This window comes from Leuresthes tenuis, unplaced genomic scaffold, assembly GCF_036924035.1.
Source record: "Leuresthes tenuis unplaced genomic scaffold, fLeuTen1.0.hap1 SCAF_5, whole genome shotgun sequence".
NCBI lineage: Eukaryota > Metazoa > Chordata > Actinopteri > Atheriniformes > Atherinopsidae > Leuresthes > Leuresthes tenuis.
Window position 1 is genome coordinate 28,406,396 of NW_027325359.1, and position 19,901 is coordinate 28,426,296.

Consider the following 19,901-nt stretch of genomic DNA (forward strand, 5'->3'; position numbering starts at 1 on the left):
ATAACTGTTTATACTACAACAAAGAAGGCGTGTCCAATTAGAAAGATGACAAAAAAAATTGTAATTGTGAATAAATAAACACTGAAACTAAACATCATCTTTCTGTTCATTTCTCTGTGGCAAAATATTTTCATCAACAACACAGCAATTTCTTTCTTTTGTCAAACAGTGCTGGAAATACTTCTTGGAATGCCTTATCCAGCCCTAACAATCCACCACCCAAATGTCCTCACAGGCATCTTCCATCGCTTAAAGGACTGGGATTTGCTCGTATGGATTTCTGTCACATACTTTCCAACGGGGTTCTCAATGGGGTTCAAAAAGGTATAGGTGTAAGGTGCAAGGGCTAAAACAGAAAAGGTTGGGTGGCTTGCTTGAATGTCTGCAGACCGATGACAACTTACATTGTCTCTCTTGTTGTAGGAAAAAGATTAATGTCATCGAAATGGTCCAGAAAACTGAGGAAATGGGCAGTATTGTATGGTCACATAGGTGATTACATAAGTGTTTCAAGTAATGTGCAATTTACAAACTGCAATGCAGTTACTGTACCTGTTTTCTCTTGTAAATTATCAACTAATGCTTGGGTGTATGTGTGCATTTGTGTGTGTGTTTGTGGGCACGTGCATGTGTGTGATAGAGAAGTACTGCACGGATAAAATTAGAGGTGCTGTATAAATCAGTAGGGATGGGAATTGTTAAGAATTTAGCAATCCCGGTTCCATTATGGATATCACATATCGATTTGGTTCCTTATCGGTTCTCTTATCGATTCTCATCGAGTTATATATAGTACAAATATAGTACAATATATAACTCTATATATCTAACTCTGCCTCACTCTTACAGCCCTCATCAACTAAATGTTAATAGCGTGCATGTGACGTCATCGTGCAAATGCGTCAGACGTTAGCAGAACCCATAAACGGGATTGTTAAGCAGGCGGATAAGTGATTCCACGAAATCAAACTACTGGGACCCAGTTCTTGTTTCCCATCCCTATAAATCTGTGTGTAAATAAGTAAAGAAGGAGCAGATCTTAGGGCAATCAGTGCCGATAACAAACTGGGCACCTGTTGCACAGCCGAATAAAAGCAGCTAGTCTCAGTCATGGCTTCCAAACCGTTCTGGGCACATGGAATAAGTTAAATCATGCATTGCACCAGCCTTCAGCTAAACACTTTCTTAAGGGAGCATGCCAACACTTTCATTGTTAACATTATAAAAAAGGCACTTTTTGTTCCAGGTAAAGGGAATCAGAACAGTACCATGTTTTCAAAAATATTGTATGTCTAGTCCAATAATAATGTTTAACATTGCTTTTGAATATTTTATTTTATCTATGTTTTATCTGACAGTGGTCAGTGATGTCCTTCTGTGAATACGGGCATATTTATGTGGACTTTTCAAATATAGATGGACCGTTGACAATTAAAAAAAAAATCTCTGAATACTGACTGTTGCAAATTGTCCCGCATGCTGCAATTTCAAGCATATGTAAATGAAGTGAGAAATGAGCTGGATTCAGGTGAAGGGAAAGCAGAGGTATTGTTGGATCACATGTTAGTAGTGGTCGTTTCTTACTCTTAATTGAAGCTGCAGGCCTCAAGCTCTTGGAGTGCAAAGTATCTCTCCAGAATGCTGGACTGTACTGGAGACAGAAAGTAAGAAAAGAAGCCAGATTCTCAACATAAATGAATGAGTGAACAATAGAACAAACAAGTGTTTGTGTCTCTTACATCATCAGTTGGAAAGTCACTATCGACCAGTCGGAGCTCTGGGATTTGGATTCTTTGAGTATTGCATGAATTTTCATTTATAAGGCAATCCTAAAAGTAAATAAAGGAAAATTGACAAAAAATATTCACACAGTGCAAATTTGAGATAATGCTGTATAATTCTAATGATAAAAAGCAGGTTGCATGCACGTTTTTGAGTGGTGGGAGGAACCCACACAGAAAGAACCAGCCGGGACTCAAAACAGGAACCCTCTGCTGTGAGGTGACGGTGCTGACCCGGTTCAACCAAAAACCTTTAAATCTTTCAAAGTCAAAATGTTGACTATAGCTTACCATTTAAGGCATACTAAGTAATGAATATATAGAGTAGATCAAGCGTCCTGTTTACCATTTTATGCTGTGCTATTGCAAGATCCTGCTGCACCTGTTCTGCGATGCTTTCAGCCAGAGTCACAGTCACTGTTTGCCTGAGTTCGCTGGACGGATGAAAATACAATTGAGAATCAACTCAAAAGGTTTGAGGAGCAAAGACACAAGTTATAATAAAATGACTAACTTTAATATATATGGAATATGTATATATAGTTCAAAATAGAAAATGAATGTCTGTGTGGCTGTGTCTCAGTTTGGTACCTATTTCTTATCTGAAGATGAAAACATGTATATTTGTACAAACTTAAGGTGCAATGTAAGGGATTGCAAATCTATGCAAATCAATGCAAATCTAATTAATTCAATTTATTATGTTAATAAAAACAGTAATTCAGTCTTTTTGTCATGTCTTTGTCAAAACTTTCCAATTTGAGATAGGGCATCGGTGTTCTATCAGTGGTTCCTGGTGTGCATTTCGGTGGTCAGTGATTACGACTGTTCTTGCTCTTTCCATTTAACTGAGGTGAGTGGAATAATGACTGTGGATTATAGATTATGAAAGCAACACATTACCAGCCTTGGGTGCTCATTTCAAAGTCACAACAGTCAGTAACATCATAGAGAATCAGTAGTAATTAAACGTGATTAAATGAGGTTAATTAAAAAGAATATGACCCTGTCATGTTGAAAAGTTTTTACCGCAGTCTGGTGCTGATGATGTGCCCTGCAGTTTCCACCAGTGTGCTTCTCAGGAATATGTGTGCCTGTCTGCTTCTTTTGGACACACACTCTGACAAACACTTGCACACACTGGACCGCTGAACCACCTGTGGGCATACCGCCTCTGCATATTTTATAAGGCCTTGAGCCAGCTCCTGAAACACAGAGATTAGGGCTGAGGACCCGGAGTTCAGACTGAGACAGAGGCAGACTCCTCCCCAGCACCTATTGTAATATGCTTCTTGCAGTATCATAGGTTGATAGGTTGTGAAATGAGTAGGATTGTCCATCAGTTAAGATGAAAAAAATTTGTTCTTCTTGCATTATTTTTTTCTCTACTTTGTTACATAAAACTTTTGAATTGAAAGAGGGTACATTTTCATATGGCTGTACACTCATGAACTGAATCCTTGTTTCAGTCAGAATGCAGCAATGCGATTTAGGCTTGGTCTGAGGATCTGAACTGTTCGCTGTAAGATTCTGCCATATTGTCGAAGGAGAGTTCATCTGTGTCACCTGCTTATGCTGAGTGTGATGTCACCAGCTCTGTTGTTGCCAGGCTACAAACACAACAACCCAGCGCATTCATGGTAATGTCTGGAGGATTGAACCACACCTCAGTTTGCTACATTTTAAACTTCCCAACAGTTTTTGAAAAATAGTATCTTCTTTCTTCTTTATCTATTCATTTAGTTATTTTTTCTAAATGATTTATACAGCAACAATATGACTTATCGTCAGTATTAGTAAAGCTTAATTCAATTCATTCACAAAAGGTATATAAAGCGCATGGTTAATGTGTACCTGTACATTTCTTGTCACCTCATCAGTCAGTGCAGCAGCAGTTTCAGTGAGAATGTCATTCACCCAGTCTCCATCAGAGGCACTTTCTTCCTCACTTAGAGAGGGAAGCAGCTGCAAGAGTACAAGGAAAACCAACAACTCATAAACAAATAGTTAAACTAATAGCTTTCTCATAGCCTCAATGAAATCAGACATAACTGTCTTCATGAAGGCAGAATTCATAACTGAGCTGCTGTATGAGCTTGACTCAGATTTTATATGTGGAACTAACAAAGTTTGGTTTTACAAACCAAACTTTGCCATGTGTACCTTTAAAGACCCCCTGGCATTTTGCAGCGTCTCATGTGCTGACAGCACGTCAGCTTGGACTTCCTGGGTGTTAAGGTGGCTTAAACGTTGAAGGCTGTCTTCCAATTGCCGACACATCCCCTGGACCAGCTAAAGTGAGGACAATAAATCCAAACTGAGCTGAAGATGCAGACTTAGATAAAAACAAATAAATGTGGATGACATTGTTTTTAATTAATTGAGCTTGATTCTCAAAATAAAATTGAAAAATTAATCTAAAAATTCAGCTTCGGTCTTATACTGATGAAAAATATTTTTTTTAAAAAGTTATGTAATATAGAATATTCAGTTTTTCATCCAGTTTGTCATCTTCGAGGATTAAACTTTTCACCAGTTTATGAAGTGTAATCATCAAAAATTACAATCAATAAGTTGTGATGATACTACTGTCCTTAACTGAAGTACAGCTATCAGTCTCTTACCTTTTCTGATTGTTGACTTCTAAATACTTGCTGGAGCTCCGTGCTGTCAGACTGTCTCTGGTTGTTTCTGTCTAAACACTGCTGAATCTGAACACACACAGACACGCTCACATATAGATCTGTGAGTCTCATCAGACATTAGATCCCTCCTTTCCAGGTCTCTGTTAGTGAATGATTTGATCTGTGATCATCATATTGATATATTTTGTCTTACAGAAACCTGGCTGCAGCAGGAGGATCATGTTAGCATTAATGAATCAACTCCCTCTGACTATTTAAATGTTCACGTTCCTCGAACCAAAGGCAGAGGAGGAGGAGTGGCAGCTATCTTCAGATCAGGGTTACTAATCAGTCCTAGACCCAAGATTAGTTTTTTATCTCTTTTGAATCTCTGATTCTCAGTTTTTCCCAAAGTGGAAATCACAAAAACCTCTTGTGTTTGTTGTTGTGTATCGTCCACCTGGCCCTTATTCTGAGTTTCTGTCTGAATCTGTCTGAGTTTTTATCACAGTTAGTGCTGAGTACAGATAAAGTCATTGTAGTGGGTGACTTTGATATTCATGTAGATGTTGAAAATGACAGCCTAAATATTAACTTTAATTCTATATTAGACTCTATTGGATTTTCTCAAAGTGTTCACAGACCTACTCACTGCCTTAATCATACCCTTGACCTCGTGCTGACTTATGGCATTGAGAGTGAACAGTTAACAGTGTTCCCTCATAACCCTGTCTTGTCTGACCTGTCTTGTTCTAATAACATTTGAATTTACATTACTTGACTATACGGCTTCTGAGAAGAATTTTACATATAAAAGGTGTCTATCAGAGAATGCTGTAACCAGATTTAAAGAGTTGATTTCATCATCCTTTTCTTCACTGCCATGTGCAGATATGACAGAGGACGGCTACCTACATTTTACTCCAGTAGAACTTGACTCTCTTGTTGAGAGCATTATAGCTTCAATGCGTACAACACTGGACAATGTTGCCCCTCTGAAAAGGAAGGTAATCAGTCAGAAGAGGTTGGCTCCTTGATATAATTCACAGCTGCATGCATTAAAGCAGACTGCAAGAAAGCTGGAGAGACAGTGGCGTTATTCTAACTGAGAAGAGTCTCATTTAATCTGGAAAGATAGTTTAATATCGTATAAGAAAGCCCTTTGTAAAGCTAGAACTGCTTATTATTCATCATTGATAGAGAATAAGAATAATCCCAGGTTTCTTTACAGCGCTGTAGCTAGGCTGACAAAGAGTCCGAGCTCTGTTGAGCCATGTATTCCTTTAACTCTCAGCAGTGATGATTTCATGAGATTCTTTGTCAATAAAATTGTTTCTATCAGAGAGAAGATTAATGGAATCCTTCCCACTATTATCACTGATGTATCATCAAGTAGAGCAGCTTTAGAAGTATCTTTAGAACCTGATTTGTATTCAGACGGCTTCTGCCCAGTTGATCTCTCTGAGCTAACAACAGCAATAGTCTCTTCTAAACCATCAACTTGTATGTTAGACCCAATCCCAACCAGACTGTTCAAGGAGGTTTTCCCCTTAATTGACACTTTCATATTGGATCTGATCAATCTGTCTTTGTTGACAGGATATGTACCTCAGACTTTTAAGGTTGCTGTAATTAAACCTTTACTTAAAAAACCTACTCTTGATTCAGAAGTGTTGGCTAATTATCGACCTATATCCAATCTCCCTTTATTTTTTTATATTTTTTTATGCATTTGGCACACGCTTTTATCCAAAGCGACTTGCAATGCGAAGCGACACGATCGAGCGACGGAGGCAACATGATCTTTAAAGGTTAGTTGGTCATCAATCCTGACACCCAAGTTTCGAGCTGCCTTTGATGGAGCAACAGATGGGGATTCACCTTTTCAAACATGCTGTCGGAAAACAAATAACAGCTCGTTTCCTGTTTCCCGTTTTTCATTTTGAAAATAAAAAACGAAAAACGAGCTGTTTCCCATTTCTCCTTTTATTATTGGTCATCGGAAAAAGAAGCCGTTTCCCGATTTTGTTTTTTCAATATGAAAAGGAAAATCGGTTGGCTGCCACATAGATGGACCCATTCTCACCTGTGATTTGTTTACCTGCCAGACCAACATATTTTGGTCACATGATTCTAGATGTAAAAGTTTGTGAACCCTCCTGGCGAGGAGAGTCCCGGCTGCATTGTAGGTGTTAGGTAGATGATACCTCTCAAAAGAAAATATGATTAGGTGTAATTACGAATAAAAAATATGAGTGTGGGCTTGCATCACATTTCCTGGATGTTTCCCTTTACGAAACAACTATGAAAAATATTACCATCTCAATATATGTGTGCCATATGTTCACTACTACATTTCTATGTTTTCTTGTCAGAACGGGCTGCACAGAAAGAACCCAATTGAGCTTCTAACCCCAAACATCCTGATGTGAGGCTAACTATCACAGCACCATGCCATCGACCTTTAATTATTCTGTCAGAGTGTTTAAGTCACACAAACATGCACACACACACACAGAGACACCATCTGAACATACTAAACAGGCTCTTATTCAAAAACCTTGTGCAGGGCCTCTTCTGTTCGGTCAGGGTGGCTGCGGTAACTCTGTGTGATATCAGCCAGGGGGAGAGACACCTTCTGCAGTGTGAAGTTCCTACACAACAAAGAAAACTGTTATCAAATGTTTATCCATTTCCTTGTGGAGAACCATTTCCTTGTGGAGACTGAAATACTGCTTACTGCACAGTACCAATGGATGGACTCCCCTGAAATTTTGTAAAGACATGGACATCCTCCACAACTCCTGCATTTAGGGATTTCCTTGTTACTGAGGTTTTCATCCCGTTCCAAATATTTGATCTCAGGGTAATTAAAACAACCCTGTTAATTACATATAATAAATCTGCTGCTGTTCGCTTGTATAATTACATCCAGCCCATCATATTTAAATCCATCCGTCCATCCATTTTCTATACAGCAGAGGGGTTGGGCTAGGGGCTGGAGCCTATCCAAACTGGGCGAGAGGCAGGGTACACCTGGACAGGCCACCAGTCCATCACAGGGCCACATAGAGACAAACAACCACACACACTCAAAGAAACAAACGAGACACAAATCCATGCAGACCCACTCCTAAGGACAGTTTAGAGTCACCAGTTAACCTAACATGCATGTTTTTAGACAGTGGGAGGAAGCCGGAGTACCCGGAGAGAACCCACGTATATACGGGGAGAACATGCAAACTCCAGAAAGAACCAGCCGGGAATCGAACCTGTGAGGTGACGGTGCTAACCCCCACACCACCGTGCAGCCCATAATGTATAAATGTTAATGTTATTATCACTGGATAATAATGTACCAAGCAATTCGGTAGCTTTTCATTCCTTAAACAGCCAATTTGAAAACACATCCTGTAGTTGTGGAAAAGATCTTACCCTGTTTTAGACAGGTGAAATTAGTTAATTAACTAACTAACTAATTAATTAATAAACTAATTAATTAATTAGCTAATTAATTGAACTAAATGTTAGGATCTGGCATTTGCCTTCCCCTGTCAGTTTCTGTTTTCTCACAGATGTGGCAGTCTGCAGGACTGCGATTGCTCATTATTACCACATAGCTGCTTAAGTGCCATTGGTTAAAACTGGGTTAAGAACTGCCCATCGCATTATTAAAACTTGAAAGGATTGTGGTCACCCATCTTTGAGGAGGGAATATGGTTGGAAAATCTCTAATGCTCTTCTATCATCCATCCATTCTGTGTGGAGTTTGCATGTTCTCCCTGTGTATGCGTGGTACTCCGGGTACTCTGGCTTCCTCCCACCATCCAAGAACATGCATATTAGGTTAATTGGTGTCTCTAAATTGTCCTTAGGAGTGAGTGTGAGTGTGTGTGGTGGTTTGTCTCTATGTGGCCCTGTGATGGATTGGCGACCTGTCCAGAGTATACCCCACCTTTCGCCTGATGACTGCTGGGATAGGCTCCAGCTCCCCCCGCGATGCGGATGGATGTATAACAGAAAAGGAAAAAGGACCACAGCAAAAGTTGCATCCTGCATAGTAAAAACCCAGTAGCACCACCTTTGGCAGGTATCACAGCTTGCTAAAGAGGTGTGAGACTTAAATTAGCCTTGTTCACAATCGTTGTAAGGAAAGGCCAGTTGTTGCAAATTTCGAAGCTTGACTCCCCTGACCTTGTCCCAACAATCAGCAGAACTGAAAACGATCGAATGTCCACAAAGCAGGAGAAGGCTATAAGAAGCTATAAGAAGATAACAAAGCGTTTTCAGGTACAGATTTCTGGCATTTGCCGGAGAACACAAAGATTGGCAGATTCGCCAATGGTGCCATGCTCTTCGTGGATGAGATCAGGTTCACACTGAGCACATGTGACAGACGTGACAGAGTCTGGATACGCCATGGAGAACGTTCTGCTGCCTGCAACATCCTCCAGCATGACCAGTTTGGCAGTGGGTCAGTAATGGTGTGGGGAGGCATTTCTTTAGCCAGAGGTACCCTGACTGCCATTAGGTACCGGGATGAGATCCTCAGACCCATTGTGAGACCATATGCTGGTGCAGTGGGCCCTGGGTTCCTTCTGATGCATGACAATGCATGACTGATACTTTAGTCCAGGTCTGAGAGGAGATCCCTCAGGAGAACATTGGCTGCCTCATCAGGAGCATGCCCAGGGAGGTCATACAGGCACGTGGAGGCCACACACACTACTGAGCCTCATTTTGACTTGTCTTGAGGAATTTCCACTGAAGTTGGATCAGTCTGTAATGTGATTTTCCACTTTTATTTTGAGTAGGATTCCAAATCCAGACCTCCATGTGACGATAATTTTGATTTGCATTGACCATTTTTAGTGTTATTTTGTTCTCAATGCATTCCACTATGTAATGAATAACGATGTTCAACTGGAACGTGTTATTTTAGTGTTCCCTTTATTCTTTTGAGCAGTGTAGATATAAGTAATCATATAAGTAAGATTCTACATTAGAACAACAACAAATGCCATGTCTTTGTTGACAGGATATGTCCCTCGGACTTTTAAGGTTGCTGTAATTAAGCCTTTACTTAAAAAACCTATTCTTGATTCAGAAGTGTTAGCTAATTAACGACCTATATCCAATCTCCCTTTATTGTCTAAAGTTCTTGAAAAAATAATTGCAGTTCAACTTTGTGATCATTTACCTAGAAATAATCTGTTTGAAGAGTTTCAGTCAGGATTCAGAATGCATCATAGCACAGAAACAGCCCTGGTGAAAGTTACTAATGATCTCCTCTTAGCCGCTGATAGCAGACTTGTGTCTGTGCTTGTCCTATTGGATCTCAGTGCTGCATTTGATACGATCGATCACAGTATTCTGTTACAGACACTTGAACATGTTATTGGGATTAAAGGAACTGCATTAGGCCGGTTTAAGTCATATTTATCTGATAGATTCCAGTTTGTTCTTGTAAATGAAGAATCTTCCTCACATATCGGAGTAAGTCATGGAGTTCCTCAGGGTTCTGTGCTTGGACCAATTCTTTTTACTTTATACATGCTTCCATTAGGTAACATTATTAGACAGCATGGCATAAATTTCCATTGTTATGCTGATGATATGCTGATGTACTTATCTATGAAACCAGATGAAACCAATAGGTTGGTCAGACTACAAGCATGTCTTAAAGACGTAATGACCTGAAACTGTCTGCTTCTAAATTCAGACACAACTGAAGTTGTTATCTTTGGACCTGAGCACTTCAGGGAGATATTGTCAAGTTATATACTTACTCTAGATGGTATTTCCTTGGGTTCTAGTTCTGCAGAGAGGAATCCTGGATTTATTTTTGACCAGAATTTATCATTTGACGCACATATAAAACTGGTTTCTAGGACTGCCTTCTTTCACCTTAGTAATATTGCCAAAATCAGGAACATCCTGTCTCAGGGTGATGCAGAGAAACTAGTCCATGCATTTGTTACTTCAAGATTGGACTACTGTAATTCTTTATTATTGGGCTGTCCCACATATTCTCTGAAAAGCCTCCAGCTGATCAAAAATGCTGCAGCCAGAGTTCTGATGAGAACTAACAGGAGTGATCATGTTTCTCCAGTTTTAGCTTCTTTTCATTGGCTCCCTGTTAAATTCAGAATAGAATTTAAGATTATTCTCCTCACATATAAAGCTCTTAATGACCAAGCTCCATCATATCTTAAAGATCTCATTGTAAGATATTTTCCTAACAGATCACTTCACTCCCTAACTGCAGGTCTACTTGTTGTTCCCAGAGTTTCTAAAAGTAGAATGGGAGGCAGAGTGTTGATGAGACTAGAATAAAGGACTGTATAGGGTTGGTACGTTCTGAGTTTAAGCTACATTCGCTCCCGGGGCGTCGGTCAGGACACAAACAGAGGAGATTGGAATCCAGTTTAGGCAGTTTTACTGATGAGAGGCAGGCACAGGTGAGTTACAGGCATGAGACTGTTTACATGGCAGGAGACGGTGCTAACACTGAATAGATGTCTGAATGTGTGTGTGGTTAATCAACAGTGACGCACACTGGCACTTCGGTGCTGAACAGCATATAATGATGACTAAACTAAACTTAACGGGCGCTCACTTCTCTGGTACCGCTACAATAACCAGAATACCTTGCATTCTTAAGGTGGTGCGGACTACTTGTTCAATGTTAACCCTTAAGGTGGAACTACCAAGACGGATAACAAACAATATTAATCATTGAAATCTGGAGCCTTTCTAACAGCCGCCCCCGAATGTACTAAGTACATTCGCTCTCTAGAGAGGTGAAACAGTCTTTAGTGTCTCATTGAGGAGTTGTGTGGGTGGTGCTGCTAGCTTCCTCCTCGCCAGTTGGGACCGCTGGCAGAGCGACAAGTCGGGCCACTGGTCTGGTGTAGACACGATCCTTGATTCTCACATCCACTGACCGGACATGACCATCAGCGCTGGGGTGAACTTTGGTAACATGACCAATAGGCCACAGAGCCCGAGGAAGCTGAGGGTCCACCAGCATCACAACAGAGCCCTCTGCGAGATCGGCTGGTGTAGAGTGCCACTTCTGACGAGTCTGCAGGCTGGGCAGATAATTCCGCAGGAAGCTGGACCAGAAGCGATCTGCTAGAACTTGAGAGTGCCTCCAGCGACGGCGACTCAGAAGTTCGGTCTCTGGATACACAATTTGGGGTAGGGATCCATCCGGCCGCCCCATCAACAAGACGTTGGGGGTCACAGGATCAAGGTCAGCTAGACTGGATGAGACATACCCCAATGGCTTGGAATTAATTATCCCTTCCACTTCAAGTAACACGGTCCGTAGAACTTCCTCTGGTACTGGTTGGGCTCCAATTGTAGTGTAAAGAGCTGTCTTCACAGAGCGGATCTCCCGTTCCCAGACTCCTCCAAAGTGGGGTGCTGCAGGAGGGTTGAAGTGGAAACTGATCCTTTGTTTGGCGAGTTGCTGTTGCAGATCTGGTGACAGTGCGGCAAACATCTCTCGCAGCTCCCTTTCTCCTCCCCGGAAATTTGTTCCCTGGTCGGAGTATAACTCAGCTGGTGTACCTCGGCGGGCGATAAATCGCCTGAGGGCCATCAAGAATGAGTCAGTGTCGATGGTGTTTAGCAGATCTATGTAGACGCCTCTTGTAGTAAGGCACTTAAATATAATTCCCCACCTCCTCTCCATGCGCCTTCCCACTTTAACTTGAAATGGCCCAAAACAATCCATCCCTGTTGAGAAGAAAGCCGGCTTGAAGAGTCGTAGGCGGGCAGGCGGTAGGTCTGCCATTTTGGGAGGAGAAGGTCTGGCCTTCCATCGCCGACATTCGGTGCAGGTACGCTGGAAGCGGCGTACTGCTTCACGGCCCCGCAAGATCCAATATGAGCGCCGAATCTCAGCAAACACCCTCTCTGGGCCAGGATGGTGTAGGCGATCGTCAAAGTCTTGAATTAGGAGCCTGGTAGATAGGTGACCAGGGTCCAACACGATAGGATGCACTGTTGTCTGCTCAAGGTCTACAGCACGGCGGAGTCTGCCACCGACACGGATAAGACCCTCCTCTTCATCTATCTCAGGTGCCAAGGTGAGCAACCTACTGCTGGATGAAACAGGTTTGCCTGCTTTCAGGAGCCGCAGCTCCTCCTGGAAGCTATCATGCTGGGCTCGTTGGAGAATTAAGATCTCTGCCTTGCGGTAATCTTCGGCAGTACAGCTGCCGGTCTGTTCTGCCGCCCCGTGCTGCTCCTGTACTATAGCTTCTAGCAACTCATTCCAAGTGACATACTGGTTCGCCTCCGTGTCTACTGTGCTGGTCGCGGGGGAGGAGACACCACAGAAGACAGACTTCCGATGCTCAGAGACATCATCAATAGACTTGACAGTGGGTTTGACAGGCCATTCCTCTGAGGGCTGAAGAAGAAACGGAGGTCCTTGGCTCCACCTGTTGGGCTTCACAAGGTCTTGCAGGGCTTTACCCCTGGTGATATCGTCAGCGGGGTTCCTCATGGAATCCACATAACGCCAGGCATGTGAGCTGGTCAGTTCCTGTATTTCTGCCACTCTGGTGCCAACAAAGACCTTGAAGCGACAGGACTCTGATTGCAGCCATGTCAGCACCGTTGTAGAGTCTGTCCACATGGTCGTGCGGTCGATCTTCAGTGTGAGCTCCCTTTCCAGGAGCTTAGCCAGTTGAGCTCCAGTGACTGCTCCACACAGCTCTAATCTGGGCATGGAGAGGTGTCGCTTGGGTGCTACTCTGGACCTGGCCAGAAGAAAGGATAGATGAACTTGACCTCGACTTTCTTCCGTTCTCAAGTACGCCACTGAACCATAAGCTTGCTCGGATGCGTCAGTGAACACATGGATTTCACGTGTGACACTGGACTGATCCACTTCAGCAGACACATATGGTCGTGGCAGGGTGACTTGAGGCAGAACCTGTAGTTCTTCCACCCATGCGTTCCAGGCTTGTAGGAGGTCTTGGGGGAGGAGAGGATCATCCCAGTCTCTGTGTTTCTCCCAAAGGCGTCGGACCAGCATTTTGGCTCGAGTGGTGTAGGGTAGGATAAATCCCAAAGGGTCGTACTGACTGGCTAAGACCCGATAAATGTTCCGCATTGTGGGAACATCGTACTCTATGGGTCGATGTTTGTAGCCTATGGTATCAGTTTGGCAGCGCCAGCTGAGTCCTAGGGTGGATTCAGGGGAGTCTACCCTGTCCTGGGCAAGCCAGAGTTCAAGGCTATCAGACCTGGCCTCCTTGGGTAGGTGTTCAACGACGCTTGGCATGTTGCTGGCCCACTGGCGTAGTTCAAACCCACCGGATGCCAGGAGCTCTCGAAGTCTGTCTACCAGCTGCCTGGCCTCCTCAGACGTAGGCAGGCTCTGCAGGAGGTTGTCTACATAGAAGCACCTCTCAATAGAAAACATTACATCATCTCCTGGTTGACTATGGTCAGCTACATGACGCTGCAGGGCAAACGTAGCGCAGCATGGACTGCAGGTGGTGCCAAACGGTAGAACCTGCCATTCGAACACTGCTGGAGGGTCATCTCTGGTTAAGTCGCGCCACACGAACCGCAAGAGGGGGCGGTCTGCAGGGAGGAGGCGGACTTGATGAAACATTCCCTTTATATCTGCACTTAAGGCGACAGCATGTTCCCGGAAGCGCAACAGTACTCCTAACAGTGAAGCTCCGAGAGTGGGTCCAGGCAGCAGCGACTCGTTCAAGTTCTGGCCCCTGTACTGGTAGGAGCAGTTGAAGACAATTCTGTTCTTTTTATTATGACTCACCATGTGATGGGGGATGTACCACTCTTCTCCATTGTGGTTGAGGTCCTCAGAGCTTAGCTTGGTGACTGAACCTGCATCCACTAACTTCTGAATCTCTAGGCTGTAGGCTTTGGCTCGTTCTGGATCTTTAGCTAGCCGTCTTTCTGTGCTCCGCAGACTCGGCATGACGGCTTCTTTGGAAGCATGAAGGAGAGGCCTATCTACCTTGCGCAGAAGGGGTGTGGCATAGCGCCGGACTCCTGATACCTCTACGCGGGTGGTCTTCTCTTCTAGCAGGGCTAAAGCCGCTTGATCTTGCTTTGACCTGGTTACGACCCTCTCGCTCCTGTATGGAAGAGCTGCCAGAGCCTTTCGACATGCTTGAAGAATTCTGAAGTTTGTGGAGAAACCAACGTCACCAGACACTGCTGAGGGCATGCGGGGCGCTGGACGAACCTCACTGGGCCCTGAAGGGCCCAACCTAGTCTGGTCCGGACAGAAGCGGGTGCACCTGGGGGGCCCAGTCTGACTGGCGCAATGGAGGTGATCAGGTGTGGATGGTCCGAGCCAATAAGTACCAGGGGTCTGACCTTCTGAAAGGACTTAATGGGTAGACCTACTAGGTGACTGTACCTCTTCCGGAGTTGGTCCATTGGGTAGGACTGGTCGGCAAGACTAAGGCGAGCTGAGGTGAAGGCCCTTGAGACTAGAAAGGTGGTCTTAGGTTGATCAGCAGGAGAGAGTTGGAAAGACACTGTGGAGCCACGTAGGGTCTCAACATCCCGCCGGATGGTCCTCAAGGGCAGGTCTTCACATGTGCCTTGGAGGCCAAGCTCCTGAGCTGCTGCTGATAGGAGCATAGTTCTTTCGGACCCGTCGTCCAGGATGGCATAAGTGTCTATAGTACGGCTTTCATACCGGAGGAGCACTCTGACGACTTTCAATAAGACCCGGTTGTCCTCTGGTGGCCGGTCGATATAGAGGATTTCAGTGGTCGAGCTCACCAAGCAACTCTCCTCTTTGGTTGTCAATCTTGATGATCTATCATTGACTTCATGTAGGACCAGTAGATGCTTCCCTTGGCATAAACTACAGAGCTTCTTGAGGTCACACTGGGCAGCTTGGTGTGGCCTTGCACAGCGCCAGCACCTCTTGTTGGTCTTTATCCACTCTGTGAGTTGTTCTCTTGACAGCTTCAGAACTTGGGTGCACTGACTGAGGAAGTGTTCCTCGTTCTCGCAGAAAGGGCAGTAGGGTTTGATTCTCACCTTCTTCCCCTTGGAGCCTCCTGTATGAGCATTGTTCTCTTTGATATCCTTAGCACCATGAAGGATGTTAACTGACCTTCGTCCCTGATGACTCTCTGATCTGGACACTTGCTTCTCCTTCGGCCCCCTGGACAATGTCTGCCCATCATAGTCTTGACACCAGGATTCATACTGTAACCACTGGGCGAGATCGATCAAGGTGGGAACAGCACCTGGCTCCCTGAAGGTGCATCGACGAAAGTCAGCTCTTTGCTCTGGAGGTAATTTGCTTAGCAGTCTCACTACATGAGACCCACAGCGAAGTTCCACATCCCCTTCCTTGCCTAAGGTCTTTAGGAGGCCAACTAGAGACTGCACATGTAGTGCAAATCGCTCGAAGGCTACAGTGTCGCCACGGCGAACATCAGGCGAGTCTAGGACACTGGCTATTTTCTTGAGGGCTATTTGGTGCGGCTGACCAAATTTCTCATTTAGGGCTGACATGGTATCCGCGTAGGGTGTGGGGGAGTTGAGGTAGGAGTCTGCTATCAACTTTGCTTCTTCAAACTTCAGGTGGTCGACCAGAATCTGGTACTTAAACAGTTCAGTCCCTTCGACAGGCAAGAGGTTCTCCAGGGCTATCTTCAAACGTGCCCACTCACATGGGTCACGGTGGTTGAAGTTGGGTATGGTTGGACGTGGGCCCCTGTATGTCTGTTCAGCGGCAGTTGCTGGATCATGGTATGGTGAGACAGGGGTACTTTGGTTCTGTCTCTGCATCCATGCGGTTTGTTGAGTGGAGACTGGGAAGTTTGCAGGCTGGTGCGGGATATAGGCTGCTGTATAGGATGGCACTCCTGAAGGAATGAACTGTGGATATGCAGGCAGGTGGTTATTTGGAGTCGGCTTAAGTGCATAAGCTGTGGCATATGACATAGCTGTGGGGGGTGGAGGCTGGGTCTCAGGCCGGTACTGATACATACGCTGTTGAGGTGCATAACCTGTTGTGTAGGTTGAAGCCCTGGGTCCGGGAGACTGCGAGGCAGGGTCCTCCTTGTGTCGCCAGGGCGCGGCGTAGGTGGCTGCCTTGTAGGACGGATGTGACTCCCTTTGTAGTTGATGGGATTGCAGTCGTGGAGGGTGACAGCTGGCCATCACAGGTGGTGGTTTCCAGTGCCGAGCTGACATGGTTTGGTTCTTTAGCGACTGTAGCTCCACCATCAGCTGCTCCAATCTCTCCATCACTGGTTTGTCAAATGGCTCCTCGTAGTCCTCGGTGTGTATCCATGGTGGGGGGTCGGGCCAGTTGTCTTCATCCTCAATGTGGGCAGGGGTAGTGTTGGTTAGCCTTCCACTTCCGGCCCACGGTTCGTGGAGTCGCTCCATGTCAGTGTGCCTGCTTCGCTGCGACTGTTGTAACATGCCGCTGCATTCCTGAATTGCATGTGGCGGTGAAGGTGGTTCTTGTATCTCCCTTTCTGGATACCGTAGGTGGGCTAGCTGGGTTTCCGGACTGTACATCTGCCGCTCTCGGTAGTACATGTCCGCCTCATCTGGGACAGCATCCCTCCTGTGGTAGTCAGTGAAGGGAACATGGCGGGAGTCGAGGGCGGTCATCTTGGCCGCTCCCTCTTCGTGAGATAAGCACTCTCCGTCTCGTCCATGCCTGTCTTGTTGTCTGTGCCCGATATAGTTGACCTCGTAGTCATCGAAGTGGGTTGGTGGGCGTATCTGACGCTTAGGCCGTGCTCCGTAATACTCGTCCTCGAATTCCATGCTGGGAGTAAATGGGGCAAAATCCGGCTCGAAGGACCATAAATGTTGATGAGACTAGAATAAAGGACTGTATAGGGTTGGTACGTTCTGAGTTTAAGCTACATTCGCTCCCGGGGCGTCGGTCAGGCCACAAACAGAGGAGATTGGAATCCAGTTTAGGCAGTTTTACTGATGAGAGGCAGGCACAGGTGAGTTACAGGCATGAGACTGTTTACATGGCAGGAGACGGTGCTAACACTGAATAGATGTCTGAATGTGTGTGTGGTTAATCAACAGTGACGCACACTGGCACTTCGGTGCTGAACAGCATATAATGATGACTAAACTAAACTTAACGGGCGCTCACTTCTCTGGTACCGCTACAATAACCAGAATACCTTGCATTCTTAAGGTGGTGCGGACTACTTGTTCAATGTTAACCCTTAAGGTGGAACTACCAAGACGGATAACAAACAATATTAATCATTGAAATCTGGAGCCTTTCTAACACAGAGACTTCAGTTATCAGGACCCTCTCTTGTGGAATAAGCTGCCAGTAAATGTCAGACACCGTTTCCACTTTTAAGATTAGGCGTAAAACTTTCCTTTTTGATAAAGCTTATAGTTAGGGATAGCTCAGGTAATCCAGAAACATCCCATAGTTAAGCTGCTATAGGCTTAGACTGCTGGGGGACCTCATCTGTCACACCTTTCTTCACTTTGCTCTCTTTTTCCCCCTGTTTAATTTCTCAAATGATATAATTTACATGTGACATTATTGTGGTTATTAACTTGTGTTTCCCTGTTCCAACAGGTATCCTTTGAATGGTGTTACAGTGTCCCCTCCCCCCTCTTTTCTGTCCTCTCAAACGCCTCAAGGTTTATTAACAGGAACTCAAACTGTTTACTGAGTGATTTGGACAGCAAGACATTTACATTAAATTTAAAGTCCCTTTCCTGGGACGATTGGCTCTTAATACATTGCAGCCTTTAATAGAGATGGCTTTATCAGAATAAGATTTACTGAGCCATGTTTCAGACAGAACAATAACATCTGCATTAGTTGATTTTGCCCAAATTCCCACCATATTAATCTTTAATGGCAAAGTCCGATTATTCAGGTGGATTATACCTAGGATCCGTCCTATCCTTAAATTCAGTAGGTGTGTTACAAATAGCAATTCAAGGACCGGATTTGGCTGTATACCAGAATAAAAGGAACAGCAAAAATCTTTTCCAAATAATTTCAAAATTGCTAGGTGTGTCTTTTTTAAAGTGTAACTTAGCAGTAAATATAACAAGAGACTTATCTAACAATACAAAGTTTGTTTGTAAGACAGAGATGCAGACAAGACACAGCCATTCAGCAAAGTTAAAACAGTCCACATAAGAATTAATCAGAACTTTCACACTTAGTTTGCTAGGTAAATTGAGCGTTTGTGGCATTGGAATGATTGGAGAGGCCACAATCACTGGTACGCACTCCCCATGATAGCTGGTTAAACCAAGGTCCCAGAGTGTCACAGCGCCGACAAGAACCGTGAAAGGCTAGCTGCTGTAGTGCTGGTTAAGACCGGCTACTGCAGGACTAGTGGAGGCTAGCTGCCACAGGGCTGGAGGAGGCCACCTGCTGCTGGGCAAGTGGAAGATAGCAGCTGCAGGGCTGGTGACGGCTTGCTGCTTCAGAACTGATTGAAGCTAACCGCTGCTCCAGAAGGCTCTGGGATTTAACAGACCAGAGACAAACTAGGCCTAAAGCAAGCCTGTTGGAGGTTAGTTGCTGCAGGACCTGTTGAGGCTAGGTGCTTCAAGGCTAGAAGGTCCGCTGCTATTCCAGTAATGGTCGAGGCTTCAAAGAGGCAAGCCAGGCCTCAAATAATCCTTAGACAGAATCGAATGCTCACAAACAAGGAGTTGAAATGGCTTCTATCTTGGGTTACGCACCTGATTCAAATGACCAGAAGTTGAAGTTGAAAAGAGGATGACTTCTACAAATGGATAATGATACTACCTGAACACAATGGACTATTCTCACAGTCTATTAACCTGAACATCATTGAAAATCTGTGGATAGACCTTGAAAGAGCAATATGTGCAAGATCACCCATGAATCTCACTGAACTGGAAGATATTTGTAAGCAGGAATGGGAGAAAATCCCTAAAACAAGAACTGAAAGTCTCTTGGCTGCCTACAAAAAGTGTTTACAAGCTGTGATAGTTGCCAAAAGGGGTGCTACTAGGTACCAACTATGCAAGGTGCTTGTTGAAACTTGTTGTGCTACTTTTTCCTTTTCTGTGATTTTGAAAATGTAAAAGATAAAAATAAAACATGATCATGTTTCAAATGTAAAGGAATGTGTTATCTATAACTTCATTCCTTTTGGAGATAATTTCATCTTCCACTTGCTTAATTGTTCATATTAACAGAAATTTTGACCAGGGGTGCCCAAACCTTTGCATGACTTTTTAGCTCCTGCGTGCAGAGATAGGAGAATGCTGACAACTGTAGGCTATGTTATGCTGCTGACTGAGAATTCTTTGAGCAGCATATATGCTCAAAGAATGTCCGTAGTTTTGCATGTTTATGCAATCTAATTATAAACTAATGCCAACACAAAGACTAATTATTGTTAAAGATTTTTTTTAAAAGCCATTGTGTTAGAGTCTTTAGAGTGGAACTTTTTCCCCCCTCAACAGCACTCTGGCC

At 44.2% G+C, this 19,901-nt stretch overlaps 1 protein-coding gene across 1 annotated transcript in view; it reads right to left on the reverse strand.

Annotated features, from left to right (window-relative positions):
* carmil2 (capping protein regulator and myosin 1 linker 2) overlaps positions 1–19,901 on the reverse strand; it is an 89,105-nt gene that overhangs the window by 35,917 nt on the left and 33,287 nt on the right. Inside the window, exons 24-31 of the mRNA XM_072386541.1 lie at positions 6,966–7,059; positions 4,406–4,492; positions 3,945–4,073; positions 3,636–3,746; positions 2,811–2,986; positions 2,128–2,215; positions 1,740–1,829; positions 1,585–1,651 (exon numbers count right to left, since the gene is read on the reverse strand). Of these exons, the coding sequence (XP_072242642.1) occupies positions 1,585–1,651; positions 1,740–1,829; positions 2,128–2,215; positions 2,811–2,986; positions 3,636–3,746; positions 3,945–4,073; positions 4,406–4,492; positions 6,966–7,059 (842 nt within the window). The remainder of the gene's footprint in view (positions 1–1,584; positions 1,652–1,739; positions 1,830–2,127; positions 2,216–2,810; positions 2,987–3,635; positions 3,747–3,944; positions 4,074–4,405; positions 4,493–6,965; positions 7,060–19,901) is intronic.